General features: G+C 48.9%; 5 protein-coding genes across 5 annotated transcripts; 2 read left to right on the plus strand and 3 right to left on the minus strand.

Annotated features, from left to right (window-relative positions):
- The first annotated feature begins 1,604 nt into the window (after window positions 1-1,604).
- On the plus strand, window positions 1,605-10,358 carry K444DRAFT_567455 (uncharacterized protein). Its single transcript, XM_024877168.1, has 4 exons — window positions 1,605-1,802; window positions 1,852-7,267; window positions 7,332-8,060; window positions 8,119-10,358. Exons 2-4 carry the CDS (start codon window positions 1,924-1,926, stop codon window positions 10,257-10,259), a joined length of 8,214 nt encoding a protein of 2,737 aa, XP_024733596.1. The 5' UTR covers window positions 1,605-1,802; window positions 1,852-1,923; the 3' UTR covers window positions 10,260-10,358.
- Window positions 10,359-12,584: 2,226 nt separating this feature from the next.
- Window positions 12,585-13,205, minus strand: K444DRAFT_633071 (uncharacterized protein; the record flags this gene model as incomplete). The annotated part of the gene is made up of 1 exon (XM_024883565.1): window positions 12,585-13,205. The coding sequence occupies one exon, from the start codon at window positions 13,203-13,205 to the stop codon at window positions 12,585-12,587; it is 621 nt and encodes a 206-aa protein (XP_024733597.1).
- A 721-nt stretch (window positions 13,206-13,926) lies between these two features.
- On the plus strand, window positions 13,927-15,260 carry K444DRAFT_633072 (uncharacterized protein; the record flags this gene model as incomplete). The annotated part of the gene is made up of 4 exons (XM_024883566.1): window positions 13,927-14,130; window positions 14,184-14,201; window positions 14,260-15,070; window positions 15,121-15,260. 4 exons carry the CDS (start codon window positions 13,927-13,929, stop codon window positions 15,258-15,260), a joined length of 1,173 nt encoding a protein of 390 aa, XP_024733598.1.
- A 616-nt stretch (window positions 15,261-15,876) lies between these two features.
- K444DRAFT_633073 (uncharacterized protein) lies at window positions 15,877-16,498 on the minus strand (the record flags this gene model as incomplete). The annotated part of the gene is made up of 2 exons (XM_024883567.1): window positions 15,877-15,931; window positions 15,978-16,498. 2 exons carry the CDS (start codon window positions 16,496-16,498, stop codon window positions 15,877-15,879), a joined length of 576 nt encoding a protein of 191 aa, XP_024733599.1.
- A 2,746-nt stretch (window positions 16,499-19,244) lies between these two features.
- K444DRAFT_71179 (uncharacterized protein) lies at window positions 19,245-20,284 on the minus strand. Its single transcript, XM_024888262.1, has 2 exons — window positions 20,242-20,284; window positions 19,245-20,193 (listed from the first exon to the last, which is right to left on the minus strand). The coding sequence occupies exon 2, from the start codon at window positions 19,926-19,928 to the stop codon at window positions 19,467-19,469; it is 462 nt and encodes a 153-aa protein (XP_024733600.1). The 5' UTR covers window positions 19,929-20,193; window positions 20,242-20,284; the 3' UTR covers window positions 19,245-19,466.
- Between the last annotated feature and the right edge of the window lie 311 nt (window positions 20,285-20,595).

The following is a 20,595-nucleotide window of genomic DNA, read 5'->3' on the forward strand; positions in this document are numbered from 1 at the left end:
TTGGTTCCGTATACCGTTCATCGGTCGAGAGATCGGATCTCTTCTGGCCGTCGCATTGGAAAACCTAGGACCAACTGGCCCTTGAACATCCACTCTTGGCCCTGTGGATACCGGTTGTGGCATACCGCTTGGGCCTTGTGGATTTAGGCTGCTTCCCCTCTGGCCGGCTGCGAATGTTCGAGGCATACTTGGTGGTTTTGAGCCACCGCAAGATACATTTCCAAGAGCACGAGCAGTTCCCGAGTTTGGTGTTCTGGAAGTTTGACCCGGCGTGGCACCAGAGACGGTCCCTCTCAAAGAGGTCGCAACGCTCCCGGGTCTGTTTCGTGAACTGCCCAAGATAGGGTCAGTTTTCCGAGAGGTTGGGTTCTCGGTCGCTGCTCGCTTCTCCTCCTCTACAGAGTGTAGCCCTCGATTATTTGCTGTTTGTCCACCGGCATGTTGGGTTCTATCAGTAGTGTTTAAAGCTGCCCTTGCTGGAGGAGCTCCCAGTTGCACGCCGGGGCTTCGACCTTCAATGGGAAAGGGGGATATTTGAACAGGCTTTCGAGCTATGGCTGGTTCGATAGGGGCTCTCGCGGGTGGATTTTCAGTCTTTCTCTCCTGCGCCGTGATGTTGATTTGATGTGATGCTCTCTTTGGCCGAAGGCCCGACATCGAAAGAGGTTCTTGCTCTCTTCCTGGAGCTTGTACTCCAGATGTTGGCTGAACTGATTCTGAAGGTCTGCCTGAGTTTCTTGGTGTCGAGCCTTCTTGTCTCCTTCTGAGGCCGATTGGATATCCTGGTACCTGAGTTCCAGGCTGTATTGGTCGTCTCAGTTTCTCTACAGATGGTAGAGGAGCTCGCGGCTCTGGAACCTTGTCACAGAGTCCTTCTGGACCCGAGACCACAGGTTGAGCCGCAGCAGCCTGCTCACCGCTCCCTAATGATCTATTTGGATTCCCCGCCGTATTTGGATTGTGCGTGCTCTGGAATGCGATGTTCGAGTCCATTGTACGGCTTGTCTTGGCACCGCCAAGGACATTTCCCACTGCTGTCTCGATTCGGCCAGTATCTTGTGCTGGATTTCTCTTACCCGGAAGCTTGTATCCGCAACCATCTTCGTCCCTGAGGTGCCTCTACTTCGCACTTCTCTCGCCTAAGGTTAAATGGGGCGAAGATAACTTGGCATTTGTGAGCTGGATCAATCAAGAGGAACTTCGGACGTCCGGAGGAGCGTGGAAAGCCCGGCAATCTCTCAGCCTTGGGGCTGAGTCTGTGGCTCCTTCGTGCATTGTCTTTCTAAAGAGCAGCCCAGCCCAGTACCACCTCTACATGGCCTCGCTACCTTTAGTTTGCTTGGTGCCGCCAACAAAATGAACGTGACACCGGCTTGTTTCCATCCTCACGGCGGATGCATGCGTCCTTTGCACAACTGGAAACTTGCGACCATGTCATTCGTTGAGAATGGCAGGGTAGAGCGGTCAAAGCACCAGGTTGCTGTTGAAAACAGGGGGGTGTGTCTGTATAGATGCAGCGTAGTGCTGCATCTCAATCCCAATTCTCCTGCAATGCAACGCAAACATTGCCCAGCTTTGGCGATGTGACAGTCCTCCTCAGCCTCTCGGAACAAGGCCCCCGGCTCCCGTCAGTAATTCTGCTCAGTTATGGTCCCACCCCGGATTCAAGGAGCCTGGAAGATGAGAGGCTCAAAGCGAAGACCCCGCTCCAAGCCCAAACTGGAGCTTTCCGGCATTTCTGTACTCTGGTACTCAGTATCCAAGGCTGACGTCTGGCAAGGGAAAGCAAAGACTCTCTCCACGTATGTAGCGCACTCGGTTCGACTTAGAATACTGCGCTGACAGTAGTAGGTGTTGCTTGTTTCGAACTCGGAGCCTTGCACCCTGTCGAAGTGTTCCAACTTTACCTCAAGTCACGCCGCGATGTCCTCCCCACAGTCCCCAAGACCAGCAAGTGGTTTTGGGAGAATTGCGTCCATGCCTTCATCTCCCATCTCTGATTTTAAAGGCGGTCTGGTGAGAAGCTCAACCATGAGTACCACAATGTCGGGCAGTTCATACAAGGCTACTGAGTCTTCGAGAGGTCAATTTCAGGATCAGCTTAATGCGATGGCTGTTGGGCTCGGGATCCCATTGACACTTCCACGGTCAATGCTCTCCCTTCCGAATCAACGGGCTGTCCCTGTCTATCCCAGTGACAAGGCAGGAGCTGAAGAGTTCTTGATGTCGCAACGGCCGAAAAGATTTCTGCTTGGGAAAAATTCGAAGGGATTCGCCAGTGATGAAGTTTTGCTAGGGCTGGACAAAGCTCTGGGAGGACGAGCATCTCCCCTTATCATCGAAGGCCTACTCCAGCTTGCGGAAACTGCTGGTGCTGGTGCTGGTGCTACAGCCTCTGGGGGTACTTTTACTGCGAATAAGAAGGGACAGGCGATACCAACACTCGCTTATCTCTTTACCAAGGCAGAACACTCCCAGCCGCCTGCTATCTGGCGATTGTTTCTTAGCCGAGTCCCGCAAAGATCTCTCGATGCATCACTTGCCAGCGTGCTGACTGATCGCGGCAGTGATGTTGAACGCGTCAGATCTTTGTTAGAACATGGAGCCAACCCAGAATTGTGCCAAGATCGAATCCTCGATTTGATAGCCTCCGGTTCGGAGGAGCTCATCGAGACACTGCTGTTGTCGCCACTCCTCAACAATGTTGAATTATTAAGTCATGGCCTCCTCATAGCTGCTTCCAGCAACTCCCTGCGGAATACTTGTATGTTACTTCTGAGAGGAGCAGATGCGAACTTCAGCCAAGCCGGCGCCCTGAAAAAAGCTGTTTCCGCACAGAGTCTCGGGGTGGGACTAGCTATCGTGATAATGGCCAAAGTCCCTGTCTCTTCAAACTATCTGGATGACGCGACTGGACTGATAGGTTCCTGGAGCCAGGAAAACCAAGACCCTTTCCTGAAAATACTTCTCTACGCTGGCGCCTCAGGACCTCGAACGAGCAAGACTGTGATACCATTCATTGCAGGACAAGTACATGACATTGTCTCTATCTTGATCGACTGCCCTGCATTTCGCCACGGTACCTTTCCTGCGCCAAAGTTGTTCCAGTTTGCTATAGAAACTAGAAATTCCAATTTGGCTTCAGAGGTACTGCGTTCGAGCAATAATCGATCATCTGCAGATTATGTTAGTACTGGTACTCATCTGCAGCTTGTCAAAGACTATTCTACGCGTGCAGAAGAAACTCACAGTATCATTTCGGACCTTTTGACGTTAGGTGTCGGTGGAGATTATACTTCCCAAATGCTTGTCGAGTGCTGTAAGCCGGAGCAGATAAGGAGTCCTCACATCATGGCTTTAATCGATCTGCTCATTCACTCGGGTGCTGCAAAAGCGACTTATTCTGACGGTGCCGCTCTTCACTGGGCAATCCAAGCAGCAAACCCTGCAATTGTGGGTGAGCTTGTAGCAACGAAGCCGACAAAGAAAGCCCTCTCCTCTGCTGTTCAATACACAAGCTCTTGCCTGGGGGACGAGAGCCCAGCAAAGCTGGAGATATGGTCCATACTGCTTGATGCTGGGGCTTCTGGACCGGCCGTGGACCAAGAGCTTGTCGTCGCCATTGACAACAACCCACACGCCCATGAAAAAGTGAGACTCCTGCTCAAGGGTGCTTCTCTGGACTACCTCGAGGGCAAGGCTATCGCCAAGGCTGTACAGTTGGAGAGACTAGACCTCTTAGAGACGCTCCTCGCACAGAAAGCTCCTCAGTATCTCACGTTCACATCGGTCTGGAAACAAACACGAAAGATGTTTGCGCTTGCTGGAAGTAATGACGGAATGTTACCATACACTCTAGCTTACATGCAAAGGGTCATCGAGACATTGTATGACTCTTCAAATGGCTCTGCTCCTCTCAATGAGCTTTTGCTCGATGCAACTCAATGTACTTCAAAGGAAGCTGCCTTAGTTCTGAGCAAACTCTTCCTCCGTTGGGGAGCGTCCCCAGACCATGCGCTGGGATCTCCCTTGCAAGCTTGCATCAAGCGAGCCGACACGAAAACACTTGCAGCATTGCTCGCTGCTAAAACTTCCAAAACTTCTCTGAAGTACGGATTGGTAGAAGCATTGTCATTGCGCGGAAACGATCGCCAAGCAATGCTCGAGATACTTGTCGGTACCGGATTAGAGAAGACCTCTTTGGATGCCGCCTTGCCACAAGTTCTGAAGGAAGACCGCTACGATGGCCCTACTGTTCATCTACTCGTCGAAGCAGGTGCAACATTACATAGCTCTTTTGGCGAGAACTTGGTACCGCCTTCGGTGCATCTTGATCAGCAGGTTGTCGAGAAGCTTCTTCCGGCGGTTGGGAGAAACGACAGCCTTCTTGTGCCACTCAAAGCTGTACTCGGTTGTCATACAGATTGGCAAAGTCCGGATGGGAAAAGCTTGTCAATGGTGAAGTTACTTGTCAAGAATTGTAGCAGAGGCACATGGTCCGATAGGTATTTCATTGCTGGGGTCAAGTCAGGAAATCGGCATTCTGCACAAATATTCGCAGACAACTTGTCATCAGACGTCATATACTCTGTTGCACTGCACGAGCTTCTGGTAAGTAATGGCACCGCACTCGACCGAAAGACCCTTTCAATGACCCAATATCTTCTCCAAAATGGAGCAAGAGGAAAGGTGATTGATGAGTTCTTTACACACGCCGCCCAGGCCCTCCGACATGAATGGGTCAGCGCATTGTATCCTTACCTCTCCGACCGCACGGTTGCTCTTTCCGCTTTCGACCTTGTTGTGAATTGCAAGGGGCCAGAGACTGCTCTGGCTGGTAATCGACTTGAGGTCGTGCAGTTCCTTCTCAAGCAAGGTCTTAAAGGCCCCGTCGTAGATGACGCTTTTGTAAAAGTTGCCTCTGCTGCGGATCTCAAGGCAATGAACGATTTCTCTCCATTTGTTTCTTCGAAGGCCACATTCTCAGAATCCTTAAGCTTGCTTAGTCAACGACAAGATCTTCTGACCTCGAGAGAGGGATTAGCTGCTACCCAAATTCTACTGGGCAAGGGCGCGTCTGACGTTTCGGTGGCAGGCGCAGCTAGAGCAGCAGCAAAAGCTCTGAGCTTGGCTGGTGTGAAGTTGATCATCGAAAAGTCTCGAAACAATCCCACAACTCACGCTGCATTCCAAGGGCTTATGGAACATGTACAACCACTGAGCTCTTCCAGTCTTCGAACTATACTTTTCTATCTGTTGGAGAACGGTTTAGCAAAGCAAGACTTGGAACATGTCGCTCGTCTCGCGGCCGCCGCATATGATGTCCCTGTGGTCAAAGCCTTAGCTATACAAGAGAGCGCCTCACATCTGTACGACATCATTTTCGATGAAATTGCTCTTGCACGGAACAGATGGCTCACTCCGGAAGGTTTGCAATTTGTCGAGTATCTGCTGGGGAGAGGCGTGTCTGGGCCAGCAATCTACAAGCTTGTCGAGGTAGCTTCAAAAGCCTTGCATCTATCAGCACTTCGAATACTTTTACCTGCATGTCAGGAGGGAGCACACAAAGGGAAAGGCGCTGAGATGGCCTTCAATTCCGTCGTGTCGGACGAGAAGAAGTGGACTTCCCCAGAAGGTTTGCAGGTTGTTAAGTTTCTTTTGGAGTCTGGGGCAAAGGGGGTTGCAGTTGAGAAAGCGGCAGCATATGCAGCAAAGACCTCAAATTATGACGCCTTGGATGTGTTCCTCAAAGGCCCTGCTGCGGCTACAGCGATTCCAGCTGCTTTCAAAGCTCTGACGCGGCACAAACCAGGACAACTCTCTTCAGATCAGCTTACCATCGCTTCCACCTTGGTCAAGGAAGGAGTTTCCACCGAGGTTCTGGCTATCGCTGCTATTGAGATGGCAAAGCTTCTTGACATTGAAGGGCTGAAGGTCTTATCTGGCTCACCAAATTTCCGCCAAGTCTCAGATGATGTGCTCCGAGCCATGTTGCTGAGCGAAGACTTGTGGCGTGCCGCCGCCGGAGTTCGCATCACGCATTTTCTCCTTGAGAAGGGTATCTCAACTAAAATGGTCGAAGCGGTAGCTTTGAGAGCCGCTAGAGCGCTCGATATTGACGTGCTACGCAATGTCCTGGAGTTCAACAGCTCTGTAACTGTGATAGAATCTGCTTTCACATCTATGACTGGCCTTGAGAAGAAATGGTTATGCCCGGAAGGGCTTCGAATCGCAGATTATTTGCTACAGCGAGAGCCGTCTCAAGGAAGTATCAATAAAGCCTTCATTCAAGCCAGTCAGTATTTGAATTCCGATGCCATACAGCTGTTACACCCTCATGTAAAGGACGTTTCAGTTTTCAACGAGGCCCTCTACCGGGCCGTGAGTACAGAGTCAGAATGGCTCTCTGAACTTCACCTTATACAGCTTCTCCTTGAATCCGGTGTTGAAGGAGATGCACTCGAATTTGCTTTCCTCAAAGGTGCGCAAGCTCTAGATATCGCTTCTCTAGAGTTGCTAGCCCCCAGGATTGATCGTCCGGAAGTGCACACCAAGGCAATTGCGGCCGCGACCGAAGGCACGACCCGATGGCTGCACTGCCTCAATGTCATCGAGTTTCTGCTCCATCACGGTGCAAATGGGGAGCCTATTGATAAGGCGTACATATCAGCATCCAAAGCTCTCGACCTCCAAGCGGTCACACTTCTCAGACCCCATGTTGCTGACATAGATACTCACAGCCATGCATTCCGCGCAGCAGTATCAAATGAGTCCTGGCTTTTGCCCAGCTCATTTGAGCTGCTCCAGTTTCTTCACAGCGATGGCGTGGCTAGTGATGCTGTTGGAGTTGCTTTAGTCTCCGCTGCCGAAGCCATTAACCCCCAAGTCGTTGAGCTTCTTTCACAGAATGCTGACGAAAAATGGAGTTCCCAAGCATTTATAGCAGCCACCCACGATGTCGGGAAATGGACATCACCAGAAGGATCAAAAACCATACAAATTCTTGCACAAAAGGGTGCTCGTGGTAACTCGGTGGATGAAGCCTTGATCAATAGTGCGAGGCTATTTCGACTTGATCTTGTCACCGTATTGGCCCCGAATATCGACAAGGAAAACTTTGGCTGCGTTTCACTCGCATTTGATGCCCTGCTTTCAAGCAATGGCGGAGACTCATCCAGCACGACCGACGCATGGATGTTCAATCCAGATGCATTAAATATACTGCAGATGCTTGTCAGTATGGAAGCCCACGGGGAATCTGCAAATGGTACGGCTTTAACGTCCCTTCTCCTATTTTAAATATGGGCAACTACTTAACTTGCTATTTTTAGATGCCCTAGTAAGCGCCGCAACATTGGGCAGCATTGACGCTGTCGCTATTCTTCTCCAAGTAGTAAATGACCCTTCAATCTACACCGATGCCTTCAACGCTATGACGGCTTCGGGAGAATTGTGGCTTGACAACTACTACTTCAGCCTCGTTGAAGCCCTTCTCTCACGTGGAACTGCTGATGAAGGTGTGCATTCTGCTCTTGTCACCGCAATTGGTTACGTGATACAGGATGTCGCTTCACAAGAACTGCTTGAGCTGCTTCTGAGCCACGATGCGGACGTGAATTTCGATCACGGCAAAGCTCTCCAACTCGCTGCTGAAAATGCACGAGAAGATCTTCTCGAAATGCTACTACCGAAAAATCCAAGCTCGCACTCAATCTATATGAGTTTGCAAACTGCATTAAGGGTTGGTCACGAGGAGGAGATAGTCTTTCATTTTTTCAAGTCAGCCACTGAGAATGAGTTTGTCCAAGAAAAACCGGATGTCAACAACTATTCAGACCTTGGTTATCCATTACTGTTTTATTGTCTCAACAACTATCCGGCGTCAGCCCGTCTAGCAAGAAAAATATGTGAGCTCAACGCGGACTTGTCAGCAACCCTTGATTGGGACATGTTCGAAAATGAGTATGACGAACCGCTTTCCGACGGTTTGACTCCTCTTTTGATTGCTTTGGAGAAGGATTGTTCAGACGATGTGATAGGCGTCCTGCTTGACCACGGAGGTGAGTTTGGGGAAATCTTTTTCAACAACCTACTGTGTCCATGCTAACTTATCTCCAGCGGAAATCAACTTTTCTACAGAGCAATATCAGGTCAGCCCGCTCATGACTGCTGCAGGGAAAGGAAGACTATCAGTAGTGTCAACTCTGATCGACCGTGGTGCAAGTGTAATCCAGAAAGACTCTCGCGACCGAACACCTTTGTGTCATGCCGCTCGCAATGGCGATTTGTCAACCATAAGGTCTATACTGAAGAAGAATCCCGCACGCAACGATGGCAGTCTTCATGAGGCAGCAAGGGAGCTTCACGCCGATGCGGTCAAACTACTTGTCAAAGCCGGCCACGACATACACTTTCCATCGTCGAAGCATGGGGGACGTAGTCCATTGTGTGAACTATGCCTTGTCTGCAGGAGGGCCTCTCAGGACCCCGTCGGCCTCCAGAGAACTCTCACTGAACTGGCTACTGCTAAAGCCGATCCTCTGAGGAAGTCGCGTGGTAGAACGGCTCTCTTTATGGCGATGGAAAACGAAAACCCAATCCCCGTTGTTACAGCCCTGATCGAAGCATGCTTGTGGAAGGATCTGAATGATCCACAAAATATTTATGAAGAAGGAGACTACTTCTACTCGCCCACAATGTACATCAAGAAAAGTAGAATCCAACAACCTGAAGCCACTCAAATGCAATTACTGGAGAAGCTCCAAGACTTCAGTGCAACGGACAGGTACTATGCCAAAGAGCGCATGCAGCAGCCCAGAGATGCTGTCGGAATGCCACAGCGGTTACAGGATTTGGACCACAAGAAATGGATACGAACAACTCGAATCGAAGAGGAGGAGGAAGATTTCGAACGCAAGCTCAAGAGAGCAGACCAAGAGGTGGCCAATCGGCAGATACTTAGTCAGAGACAACATTTGATGCTGATGGAGCAGCGCGAAAACATCGGACAGCAGCAGTCTATGCATACACTCGACACTCATCTCCTCGGCATGAAGCTGAAAGACAGAGAACACGGCATAGGACTCATGCACCAAGAAGAGCTCTACGACCGACGTTTGGGCGAGATGGCATCTGGAAATGTGATGAAGCTGAACATTGAGACTGCACAACACCACGCAAAGTTTGGCATGCAGCAACAAAGTCGGCAAGCCCAGTTACAGCACGAGGGTCTGACCCAAGAACAAAAGTTGAGCTACCTTGGTCAAGAACAAGGCATGCGGTATTCCAGTCTCGAAGCACAACAGGACCTCAGACTGGAGGGTATGTCAAGCGAAGCGGAACTCAAACGGCAGCAGCAGCAAGATGAGCTCAGGTACAGAGAATCAAGGAGCGGCGTGGATAGGGGTGATCTCGACCACAGACTACAGCATACCAATCAGATGAATACTGGTAAAATTCAGGCGAATCGCGAACTATCGGATATGGAGTACAATTCAAGGCGAAACAAGAATCTCCTCGAGGACGAGAACCGTCAGTCGCAATTGCAACATCAGTACGCGACCGACGAACGGAAAATCAGCACCCAAGGCGCTCTGAACCAGCATGAATACGCTCGAAACCAAGACCAGATCAACACACTCAGGAATAAGGGTCAGATCGAAATTGGAACTCGTGCAGCAGTGGGCCAGATTGAAACAGACACGATGCAAAACAAGCTGCAGATGACGCAACAAGATCGCAGTCACAAGATTGCCGCAGAACAGCAGCTGGGACAGGTCCAAAACCAGAACCTGGCAGAGAAATTCCAGATCACCCAGGAAGATCGCCACAACCAGTTGGAAACAGAAAGCAGAATGGGGCAGATCAAAGTTCAAAACCTGCAAGGCCAACTTGGTACCAAGCTGCACTACCAGAAAGCTTCAAACCAGGAGAGGCTAGGCTTTCAGCGACAATTTGACCATCAAACATTGCAGACTCTTCAGACCAAGGGAAATATTGAGAACAGCACTCTTGAAACTAAGGGCAAGATTGAGAATAGCACGGCATATCAGAGAGCGAACATCAATTTGGAGTACCAGCAGCGCAGTGGGAATATGAAGTTGGGGCAGCAGAGGGCATCCAAAGCTATCGATTTGCAGGCTCAGCAAGCAAGTGGCAATATGAGGATTGGGCAGACGAGGGCAACAGAGCAGATTAAGGCTGCAGGCAACCGCTTCCGGCATCAGGATAATTTGAATTTTAAGCAGCTTGGTGGGTAAGAAAGTTTGTAGCTTGGACAGTTACGGCCTCGTTTACTTGTTTTGGTATTGACTTGCTCTTGACTTCGTTTTACTTAGTTCACGAATGGGAATGACATGAATAATCACTGAGTCTTAACTTGCGTGAATTCGGGTCCAGCGCTGGCAATGCATTAGCGGGTGTAGAATTTACTGCCTAATTATAGGGCATTACAACGATTGAAGCGCTGGGTCACTGCGATTTCCGGTGCTCAGACCACCGTGTTCCGGGGTATTATTCTTTGTCATGCCCCGCCCCCTTTTTAAGCGAGTTGCTGAGCCAAGCGAGGCTGCACTCATGGCATTCCCCTGAACCGAGCTTGGCGCATACAACGCAATAAAACATGAAGATAATTCATCGGAGAATCAGGTTTCAACTTGTATACGATGTGAGAATTCAGCACGGAAATGGAACAGGCAAGTGCCAGCAACACCACAAACGAATAATTAAAAGTCTAAAATTATGGTAGTAAGAAATCTGTTATTCTCTGAACTGAAAATTGCTAAGAAAAGTTCTCTCCCTAGGGATCTAGCGTGCCAGCATATTGGACACTGCTCCTTCCTCAACTTCTGCGTAACCCTGCAGGGTTGGCATTTTACCCATCCGAACTCCCTGTTTAAATGGAGATCAAGTGTGGTGAGTTTAGTTCCCTCCACAGACCACAGCAGTTTAAGCCATGTAACATCATCATCCTTCTTCAAATTAAGCTAGCATAATTTCCTTATAAAGAGAGACCGTAACACTATATGCCAGCATAAATTTCCAAATTTCTTGTTGTTTCTCGTCCTCGAAACTAAGAAAGTGTGGCACAGTCCTGGTTCTTGTCCAAAGGAGCCTCAAAAAACGGGAGTGCGCTGTCAAGTTGGAGGTCCTTCTATGTCACACATCCTATGCCTCGCTACAGAACTTCTTCGAAGTCGTGTCGACAGGATGGGCAGGAATTTGTGCTCAAAGAGCCAGCGGGTCAGACAGTCGGAACAAAAAGACGTGCCCGGAAGCATGTCCGGTCGGTACTGTACCTCCGGCCCCTTGTCTGAGAAAGAGACACCATAATTTTCTCGATAAATGGGACGGATGGGTCTAATTTCAGGTAGGGTTTCGATCAGGCCTGATAGCACGAGTTGAGAAACCGCAGCGACTCTTCTCGCGGCTCCATCACCAAGGTAGTATTCCCAGTCGTCGGCCGTATTGTTATCGCTTCCGTCTGCTTGCATGGCCCGTAACTTGCATGAAGAATGCAGTGGTAGCTTGGATGATCCTGGCATGTATAGACATGACATCTTCTACTGTGCTCTAGAACTGGGGCTCAGTGACCGCAAAAAGTGTGATATATCACTACATGGCTGTCTGGAGTCGCCATGATGAGAGTAGTTGTGGGAGTTTGGTGGTTCTTGGAAAGCCTAAGGAATATCGAGAACTTTAAAAGAGATGTGATAGTCGAGGAAGAATGAATGGGGTAGCTGAGACAAAGAGATCCACGTCCTGTGCCATATAAAAGAGATAATATAAAACTGTTGTTCAGAAAATGAAGGCAAGAGGCAATGCAATACAACCGCTCATGAGAATAAAGGACACAATGATCTGGCGGGTTATAGAGTTAGTGAAATCCCTGTCAAAGAAATCAAATAAACCACAGCAGAGGGAGTGTCGTACGGGTACGGGTACTAGGCTTAGCTCAACTTACTCAGCAGCTCCCCTTTATTTAGCTAGACCAGAAGCTCCCTCAGAGCTTCTTTTAATCAGACAACCATTTATGCAAATAACTGTTCCTTACTCTCTGCAATAGGGAGGAAGGTTCCTTTTTGACACAAAAGTTATGGAATTCGACTTGTTCTCAACTTGGGGGCGCGAATAATACACAGTTAAGAGTGCAAAGGTCGGGATCACTCGAGTATGTTCTACATTATTTAGCTATACTCAGCCAAAGATGCAGCAAAAGATGGAAATTAAAAAAAGTTATTGGCGACGTACCGCATGGGGGGGATTCATGTTGAAATGAAGCTTGAATTGTTGTGTTTTTCTAGGAAAGCTCCAGCTTCCTTAAAACTCTGGAAATTACATCCCCACTTAAAAGTGGACCACAGAGCGCACAGCCCCTGATTTTCAATAATCCATGGAGTGTTTTGTAGTAAATAGCTATGAGCTTAGAATTTATTAACTGAGAGGGTCTGCCACAGGGTTAGTTGGTGTTTTTAGTTCTACATTGCTTACAATGTTGCGACATTTTCTCCTCAAGTCTGCAATTTGACAGTGCTACACGAAGGATGACTGATCGGCCTAGAAGAAAATTTCTTAAGGTTGAGGGGCTAAGGCAGTGATTCGAAAACCTTCTCTCGTAGTTGGTCCGCCGAATGTCCTCCAAACTCTTTGAGCATGTGGATGGCACATGAAATACCATCAATATACTCAAGGTTTCTCGTTCGCCGGTGAGCTTCTTGTAATAGTTCTGCTTGGGTCAGGAGTTCATCGTTTGAGAACATATAGACAATATCCTCTGGAACCTCAAGAATGGTATCATCAAGTCGCTCCCGCCGTGCGTCCTGATCGTCGTTTGGTCCAAGGTAATACTTCAGTACTTTTTCCAGATTCCCACGCAAAACCTGTAGCCGTTGAGCGTTGTCGTAAGTCAAGCGTTTTGGACAAATACTGCATAGATATGCTTCTTCAGGCTCATTCTTTTGATTCAGCTCAGCCCGAAACTTGTCGCCTCCAGCCTGTAGACGTTGAAAATCTGCTAGGGCTTGGTTTCTATTGCTTTGGGGAAGTTGAGGCGAGCCGTAAATGCAATCAGGGCACTTGGCGTTCGCTGATCTGTAATGATCGGGCTGATCCATGCAGCCACATTCATTTCTACATTTCTCAGTGGTTGACACTAAAATAGTGTGCCCACACTTGACGTTATAGAGGAAGCTACTGACTTGACACATTTTGAGGAGTCCGAGTGGAAGATTCTGATATTTTGGGTTGGAGCTGGGGTAAATATTTGGTTGGTATAGCATTGAGGAGTAGTGAGTATCGAGGATATAATTATCAAAGCTGTAAATGCTGGGTGATACATAGAACTGGGAACATGTTCATTTCGCCTCAATATAACAGCCGCAATGCCATTGTTCTGTGATAAGAAAGATGATAACGTAGTGAGGGAGCCGTTGAAAGAGTCATTGTTCAAATCTTCCTATTGTAGGCAACAAACAGTTCGTCTTCTTTTTCCCTCAAAGTGCTCGTTTTAATCTTACCTGCCAACCAAATAAATCTTTCAAGACCAATAAACTGCAGTTGAGACTGCAGCTATGAGTCACGTGCCTGAGGAGACAAGCCCAATAGCCGAGGCGAGAAAGGGGGGGCGATCGGGCGAAAATGGCTCTTTTCGGGTCGCCTTCCGTCCATTCAGGGATCTTGCATTTTTTGAATTTTGCAAATCTGCCTATCCAATCTGGCTGATGAGGCTGTAGTGCAGTAGCTCAGCATCGCAGCCTTACTATGACCAAATGAATTTTCGTGGAGTGTTCAGCCACCCCAAACAAGACTAGCGCACTGCACAGACCAAGTGCTTTCACAGTACTTCATCAGCACCTCTTCAACCTTACACGATCTTGATTCTTTAACCATCACCCTCCAACCTCCAACGTTCAACTTTCGACCTTCAGCATGGCCGTGATGAAGGGTCCTGTGGCCGCTCCCGTCAGCGACAGTACTAGCGCACCTGCTGCTGTCTCCTCACTCTCATGCGACTGGGCAAGCTCAGCCTCACTCGTGGCACAGATTCAGGCAGAGAAGCTCATCGTACCCGACGTCGTAGCACAGTGCGCGAATGTTTGCCAGGTTGCTTTTAATTCTACCAGTGCACCTGGTGTAAGTTCATCACGAATCCTTCATCTTTTCTACATTGCTAACGCGCTCATCAGGCATTGGCAGGTGAAGGAGTATGTTACAATCACTTTCGGGTCAGTTTTGACTGGACTCTTGCTGATACCCACTTAGATCATAATCTCGTACTTCATCCAAGTAGCTCTCGTCTGCCTCTTCGGAGCTCTCTTCCCAATCCTCATCTGCCTCTTCAACGTCTTCTCATGGAAAGTTGCTATCCGAAGAACCCCACTCCTCCGCAAGCTCCAGAAATCCGTCTATGAAATCAACGCCTTCTTCAGTATCTCTCTCTTAGTAGCCTCGATTGTCCGTTGGCGTCAGGCCCCTTCGGTCGTGGAGACTGTCTTGATCTCCTACGTCGTCTGGACTCAGCTCTTGATCCTCACCACCATGCTGTTCGGCCAACTTTCCGATAACGTGATGAACAAGGCGAATTTGACTTGGCACTGGCAGCTTTATTACTTTGCGATCTGTATCGCTCAGCTGGCCACGAGCTGTGTGGTAGAGGTCCCGCACCCAGGCATCTACCAAGACCTGGCGAAGCAGTGCCACAGTCAATACGGCTTCACCAATCTCAGCGCCTTACTTCCGGCATCCGAGAAAGGATTGATGACGTTGAAGTGGGACATTATCGGAGCACTGGGCGGTTTGGCGATTGCTATCATCGGTGGGGCCTTTGCCAAAGTGCTTCTGAAATTTACTCCCGCATGGCTGAGGAAACACGGCGGGGTCACCTTCCTGATCACCATCCTGCTATTGAACATTACCTCGGCTGTCGCCAACGCTGTTGTGACTGGAAGCCTTCGTGATACCCTGAGAGAGCTGAGTGGAGATCAACTTCCGGACAATGGCTGGAGTTATGGCCAGATCACTGCCATTCTGCTGTGGGCTCCGTTCTTCTGGGGAATAGCGAAGGAGACTTTCAGTCAGTATTCCGTACTTGGTTTGCTGTGGATTGATGTTAACATCAGACAGGGCATTTGAGAGAAAGAGATCTAGTTGATCAGAACGGGTCCGAGATGCAGGCAAAGGGGAACCCATCCGCGAACTCGGATGTTGTGCCACCACCATACACCCCGACTCCGAAGAAAGGCGACGCAACACTGCCTATCTAGCCGATCCTAAGATGGCTCTTCATTGCATACCGCATCTGATTTATGTTACGACTACTTCTGGGAGTAGAAATACGGGACAAGCCTATCTTTCTCTCATCCTAGGCGTCATTCAGTCTCAGCTACGCGGCGTGCGCGAAAATCCTTCAGAGAACTACTTGATTTGGTGCGCAGATCATATACGACTTCATGATACACGAGGAGATGAGAACTGTGGCTGCTGCTGTGGCTTGACGAATGGGTCTTTGGTAAAATTGAAACAGCTCATGGAGAAGAAAAGAGGAGTGCGGCGGGGTAAAACGCGGGGTTTAGCAGAATCTGCGCGAAATTATTCACCCATGGCCTATACCTCCGTAGAGTTCGCGTCCGTCAATGAATGCACATGAATTCAGTTAAGGATTGTGCGTTGAGAGTTGTGTTTTATTCAGCGATATATCCAGATTAAAAGCCATGACCTTACGCCTCAACCTTAGCTCCTAACCAACGCCTTGCAATGCAAAAATGTCACAGCGTCCTGCCAATCAGGACGGCGATGCTGACGCCGACTTCTTTGTTATATCCAGAACTCAATCTTTTTCGTCTCCTTTACCCCTTCCCTATTTCTTCCCAAAATGGTTGATCATTGCGTCTTCTTGCCATTCGCGAACTCCTTCTCACTCACAGCAACCGTCGGTCTAGATCTCATCAGCACCATCCCCAAAAAGAGTGAAGAGAACTTACACAGCAGCAACAATTGGCTTATTCTCATGCCCATGATACGTCTCCCCCATCTCATCCGTCATTTCCTCAACGCCCATCAGCAAAAACGGCATCAAGCCAAACATTAACAGTACTCCTGCTCCCAACCCACCAACCACGTAATCCGTCTCCCAGATCCATTCGCTCCAGCCTTTCTCATACATGAAAATCCCACCTGCCAACTCCGCCACCAACATAAAGCCCAATGCTAAAATTCCAATCGCTAACCTGAACCCTCCAACACGCGGGACCTCATAATTCACGACTATAAAGCGCGCCCAGAGCGTGTTTACGAGTAGGAAGAGGGGTAGCGTGATGAGTTCGGACTGCGGTTGCGTGAGGTGGTTTATGGGCTGTAAGCGTGCGAGGCGGAAGTATGTTATTAAGAGCCCGGAAGAGAACGAGAGCGCGAAGTAGAAGAAGGAAAGGCGGATGATGAACAGCGCCAGCGCAATATCCCACAGCAGTTCAAACACCGAAGTGCTGGTTTCGAAGAGGATCATGTTAAAGGTTGGGCAGTATCTGTGGTGCCACCTATGACTTGTTCTCGGAGTTGGTGTTGACGACGCTATTATCGGCGATTGATTTGATTTGATTGTTTGATTCGCGATTTCTGGAGGAATTTAGGTTGAACTGGAGGAGAGAGGTATTTTTGTGCGAAAGCGTGGTTTTATGACTGATGGGGAGCGCGTCAATTTTGTTGCACTTCATCTTACTATTGAGTGGGCTGACTTGTCACACCACATTAGCAAACGCGTTAGGCACCACGTGAGGAAAACGCCATGTCGATGAGGCGCTGGAAGTGAATGGGAACACATGACGTATATGCGGTGGCGTGAGTGAGCATGTGAGGTCTTTCCGTAAAAGGCGAGTTTTGGAGTTCCGAGATGTTTTTGAGGTTGCAGGTTCCCCCTTTTCTCGGCCCGGGAGAGCGTTTGCCGAAGCGAGGTCCGTTCAGCAATAAACTTAGTCGCAAGCGACCACTTAAGTAACAATTGAAAAGGAATCTTGTGTAGAACCCTTTCATATTTCACCTTCATTTTCTTATCTCGTCTTGTCGCCTGATCATATCTCGTATCACGTGCTTTCCCATCACTTTCCGCATTGTTGAACTAGCTTAATAATAAAGCTAGGGTCACGAGCTTGCATTGAAAACCAAGTAAACGATACTGAATTGACTGCTGTTCTACAGTGGTAAGTAGCCCGAATATATAGCCCTGAACGCCCTAAATCACATGCACTAATTACCCTATGCCAGCTGAACCGATTCAGCCCTACAGGGCATATTACAGGGCATTCTAGCTATCAGGATTCCAGCTATACAGGGTACTAAGCCCCATAGTGCACAGCCCCACGGCGTTCCGTTCCAGGGCTTACCAAGCTTATCAGGGGCCTCAGGCCCCTAATTTCAACACGCATCTTCCGGCGAACTAGCCTCAACCTCCACCATTCTCTCAGTGATCGTTGTAGTACTAGAAAGCAAAGGGGTCCTCCCTTCAGATTCCAGCACCCTCTACACCAGCTTTAAGCATTCAAACTTATTCTCCCACTCCTCCGTCAACTCCTCAAAACTTTCCGTTCTGCGCTAGGCCCGGATCCCGACACCAGGAACAAAAGAGACGTTGGAGACCATACCCCGCAAGCCGGCGTTTGCGAGGAAGGGTGCGATACCAAGGTGTACTGGCTGCTTTGCATGAGGGTAGTTCGACGTTGAGGGTGGAGGGGACTTCGAACGAGGTTCGAAGGGGCCACTGGGGATGGAGGGGTCGAAGGCGAGTTTCTTTTATGTCGGATCTGAGGACGGTAAAACATCAAGACTCGTATATGGGCCGAATAATTGCAAACAAAGCAAGAAGGATGCGAGAGCAAATACAGTAAGTGTTTATGGAACCAGGTAACGCAGTGCGTGCGGGGGTTGTAGCAAGCTATCAAGCTGTGCATTACCTGAAAGGCGCATGAGGAGTGGCCTGGGCTCGTGATTTCAGGCTCTCCGACCGAGCGAGATACTGTCGTAGTCAGACCGTAACATCGACGTGGACGAATGATCCACCCAACTCACGCTGGAGAATTTGTAGCGGCGCACAACCTCGAGTCTTTTTAAGTATCTCTGGATTTTCTGCCGGGGATGAAGCTGCTGTACTAGAGTCGCATGCGGGCCGGATTGAGGAGTTAAAAGTCGACAATGCGAAACACAGAATTCGGAGTACAGCTTCACCAATCCACCAAAATAAATCAGTTGGTAATGAAAATGATGCCCAAAGTTTGAATAGCCAGAAATATCCAGGTGCAGGATGCCTTCAAACCTCGACCTTGAGATAAGGTTTGGTGGCGATTCATTGAAACAGGGATTCCCTTTATATAGTACGAATCTGAGGGGTCCCGGGAGCCGCCGCTCGACGGAGATCTACGATGTACTCCGATGGCCAAGGTGGAACTTATTGAGGTAAGATAGGGCAAAAAAGACTGCAAGAACAACCATCTTCCATCGCAGCATCGAACCTCGAGATTTCAAGAGGTCTCGCAGACATCGCAGAGAGCGTTTTAAGTAAATATAATTCTCCCTCGTGTTGCTGCGCCATGGAAGACCCTGACGCCACCCTTCCTGTACATTTTCCCAAACACTCTCTGATAAGATGAATTCAGATCTGAGCATGGAAGACCCGGTTGCAAACCCTTCAGCCTCTTGATGATCTACACCAATAATCCAAGCATGAACGGCCAACTTGTAGCTGGATATAAGCACAAGCGACATCCGACCAGAAACGTCCGTGGTTAGGCTTCTTGAGAGACCGAACCTGGAGATGGAATGAATTAAAAGTAGTGTTAGGTTTTCTCAGAGTTCTGCTAACAAGCTCAGCCTCAATGTGACTTTTCGATTGTGCGTCGAAGGGATGGCCGGTAACCTAGATTCTCTCGAAAATGTGTGGCAAGGGAATAAGATTATCTGATTCGGTAGGATGGTCTGTCTATCCAAAGGTTTATGCTACATCGAGATCCACTTAATGTCGCTGCGAGGAGCGAGCTTTGTTGATATGGCATGCGCAACAAAGAAAAGACCGGCACTCACGACAATGCTGTGAATCAGACATAATCTGAGCTTCTACTATTTGGACTTCAGGCATACCTTGCTCCTTCTCCTGGTTACTTTGACACTTTATGGAAATCTTCCATGAGGAGTTTTGTCGCCTTTCTTTGCACACTGTGCCTGCCTCTGGATCAACGGGTTCAAAGTTTTCCTCGCCCACTTTGAGTATGACCTGCCTTGGATGACCTGAGGGTCCCCAAAATCGTCCCGATCCACCGCAGCATACCAATACTACCTTGAGGCTCTTAAACCTGCCAAGATTTTTGCGCAGTTCTCGCCCACCGGAATATTCTCCGTTGCCAAGGTCGAACTAGCCAGGAATGTAGGATCGTAAGTATTTGAGATGCAAGATAATTTGAGTAATCTGCTCAAGATCTGCAATTACTTCAGGACTCCCAGCTCCAGATCATATCCGTGTCTAACTGTTTGTTATAATACCCGAGGTTTATCAGGTCTCCACCACGAAGGTCGGCATAAAATGTCGAGTATTCAAAAACCGGCCGGTACCTCGAAAGCGCGACTTCACAGGAGATCAAACACGTTGTGAGAGTGACAGGGTTTGGGACCTTGGTCTCGGAAGGGCTGAAAAGCCTGCTGGGGTCGTATGCATCGAAGAAGACGCTCAAAAGTCGAGGGCCTGGGAGCGGGAATCCCCATATCTTTCGTTGAATCTCGATTGGAAGTCGAGGAAACGGAGGAAAAGTGTCGTGCTGCCGCAATCTCTCGTCCCAATCTGCCTCTTTCAATCGGTGTACGAGATCCTCTTTCTTTCCATCATTCCGAAGTGTTCGCGCGCTCAATTCGTCTTGGAGCCGCTGGATGCTCATCGAGGTGTAGAGGCTGATCATTGAGGCTGTTCAGTGACGGGCGGGAAAAGGGTGTTCTAGAATGCGACGCGACGGTGGGTAGGGTGGGATATGCAGATCCCATGATCACGTGAATGTCGTGCCCCACTTTCCTATCTCGGACGGGAAAAGGGAGTACCCAAAATTGTATCGTTAATTAAGCATTTCGGTCGGTGGGGATGTTCGCAAAGCTTCCATTCAAATTTTGTACATTGGGAGTTTTCCGAGGAAGACCCGACGAGTGGATATCACTGGCCCCACAGAATATCTCGAGAAAGTCAGTTTTTGATGAAGTTGCCCATGCATTTATCCTCACTGATCAATATCCCTTCGACTGAACATGGTTGCAGGGTTTAGCCCTTCTTGAATACAGACCGCGGGGAAAAGCCGAAAAGCCGTTCTGTTTCAAGAGACTTGTCTGAGGCTGTGTGGGAGCTGCTGTGAAAGTTTTGAGCTATTGCCACCATTCGATGAATGGTTCATAAGAAAGCTGTTCCCGGATTGCGAATTTGAGATCGACAGTTTGGCCCAGAACGTTCCTTGGTTGTGGGGAAGTTGCATTGATGAGAGGACCCGGACCCATTCCTGCTTCCTGTAAGCTTGTATGAGATGGTGTACGAGCACAGATAAGCCTACCTAGTGACTATTTATATCTGGCTCCGATTTCAAT

The sequence above is a fragment of the Hyaloscypha bicolor genome (assembly GCF_002865645.1).
Source record: "Hyaloscypha bicolor E unplaced genomic scaffold K444scaffold_118, whole genome shotgun sequence".
Classification (NCBI taxonomy): domain Eukaryota; kingdom Fungi; phylum Ascomycota; class Leotiomycetes; order Helotiales; family Hyaloscyphaceae; genus Hyaloscypha; species Hyaloscypha bicolor.

Bases quoted from the DNA above. Each gene is read 5' to 3' on its own strand.
- K444DRAFT_71179 (XM_024888262.1), bottom strand. From the start codon at position 19,928: ATGATCAGCCTCTACACCTCGATGAGCATCCAGCGGCTCCAAGACGAA.
- K444DRAFT_567455 (XM_024877168.1), top strand. From the start codon at position 1,924: ATGTCCTCCCCACAGTCCCCAAGACCAGCAAGTGGTTTTGGGAGAATT. The intron at 7,268-7,331 runs GTACGGCTTTAA...TGCTATTTTTAG, and splicing joins CCACGGGGAATCTGCAAATG to ATGCCCTAGTAAGCGCCGCA. The intron at 8,061-8,118 runs GTGAGTTTGGGG...ACTTATCTCCAG, and splicing joins CGTCCTGCTTGACCACGGAG to CGGAAATCAACTTTTCTACA.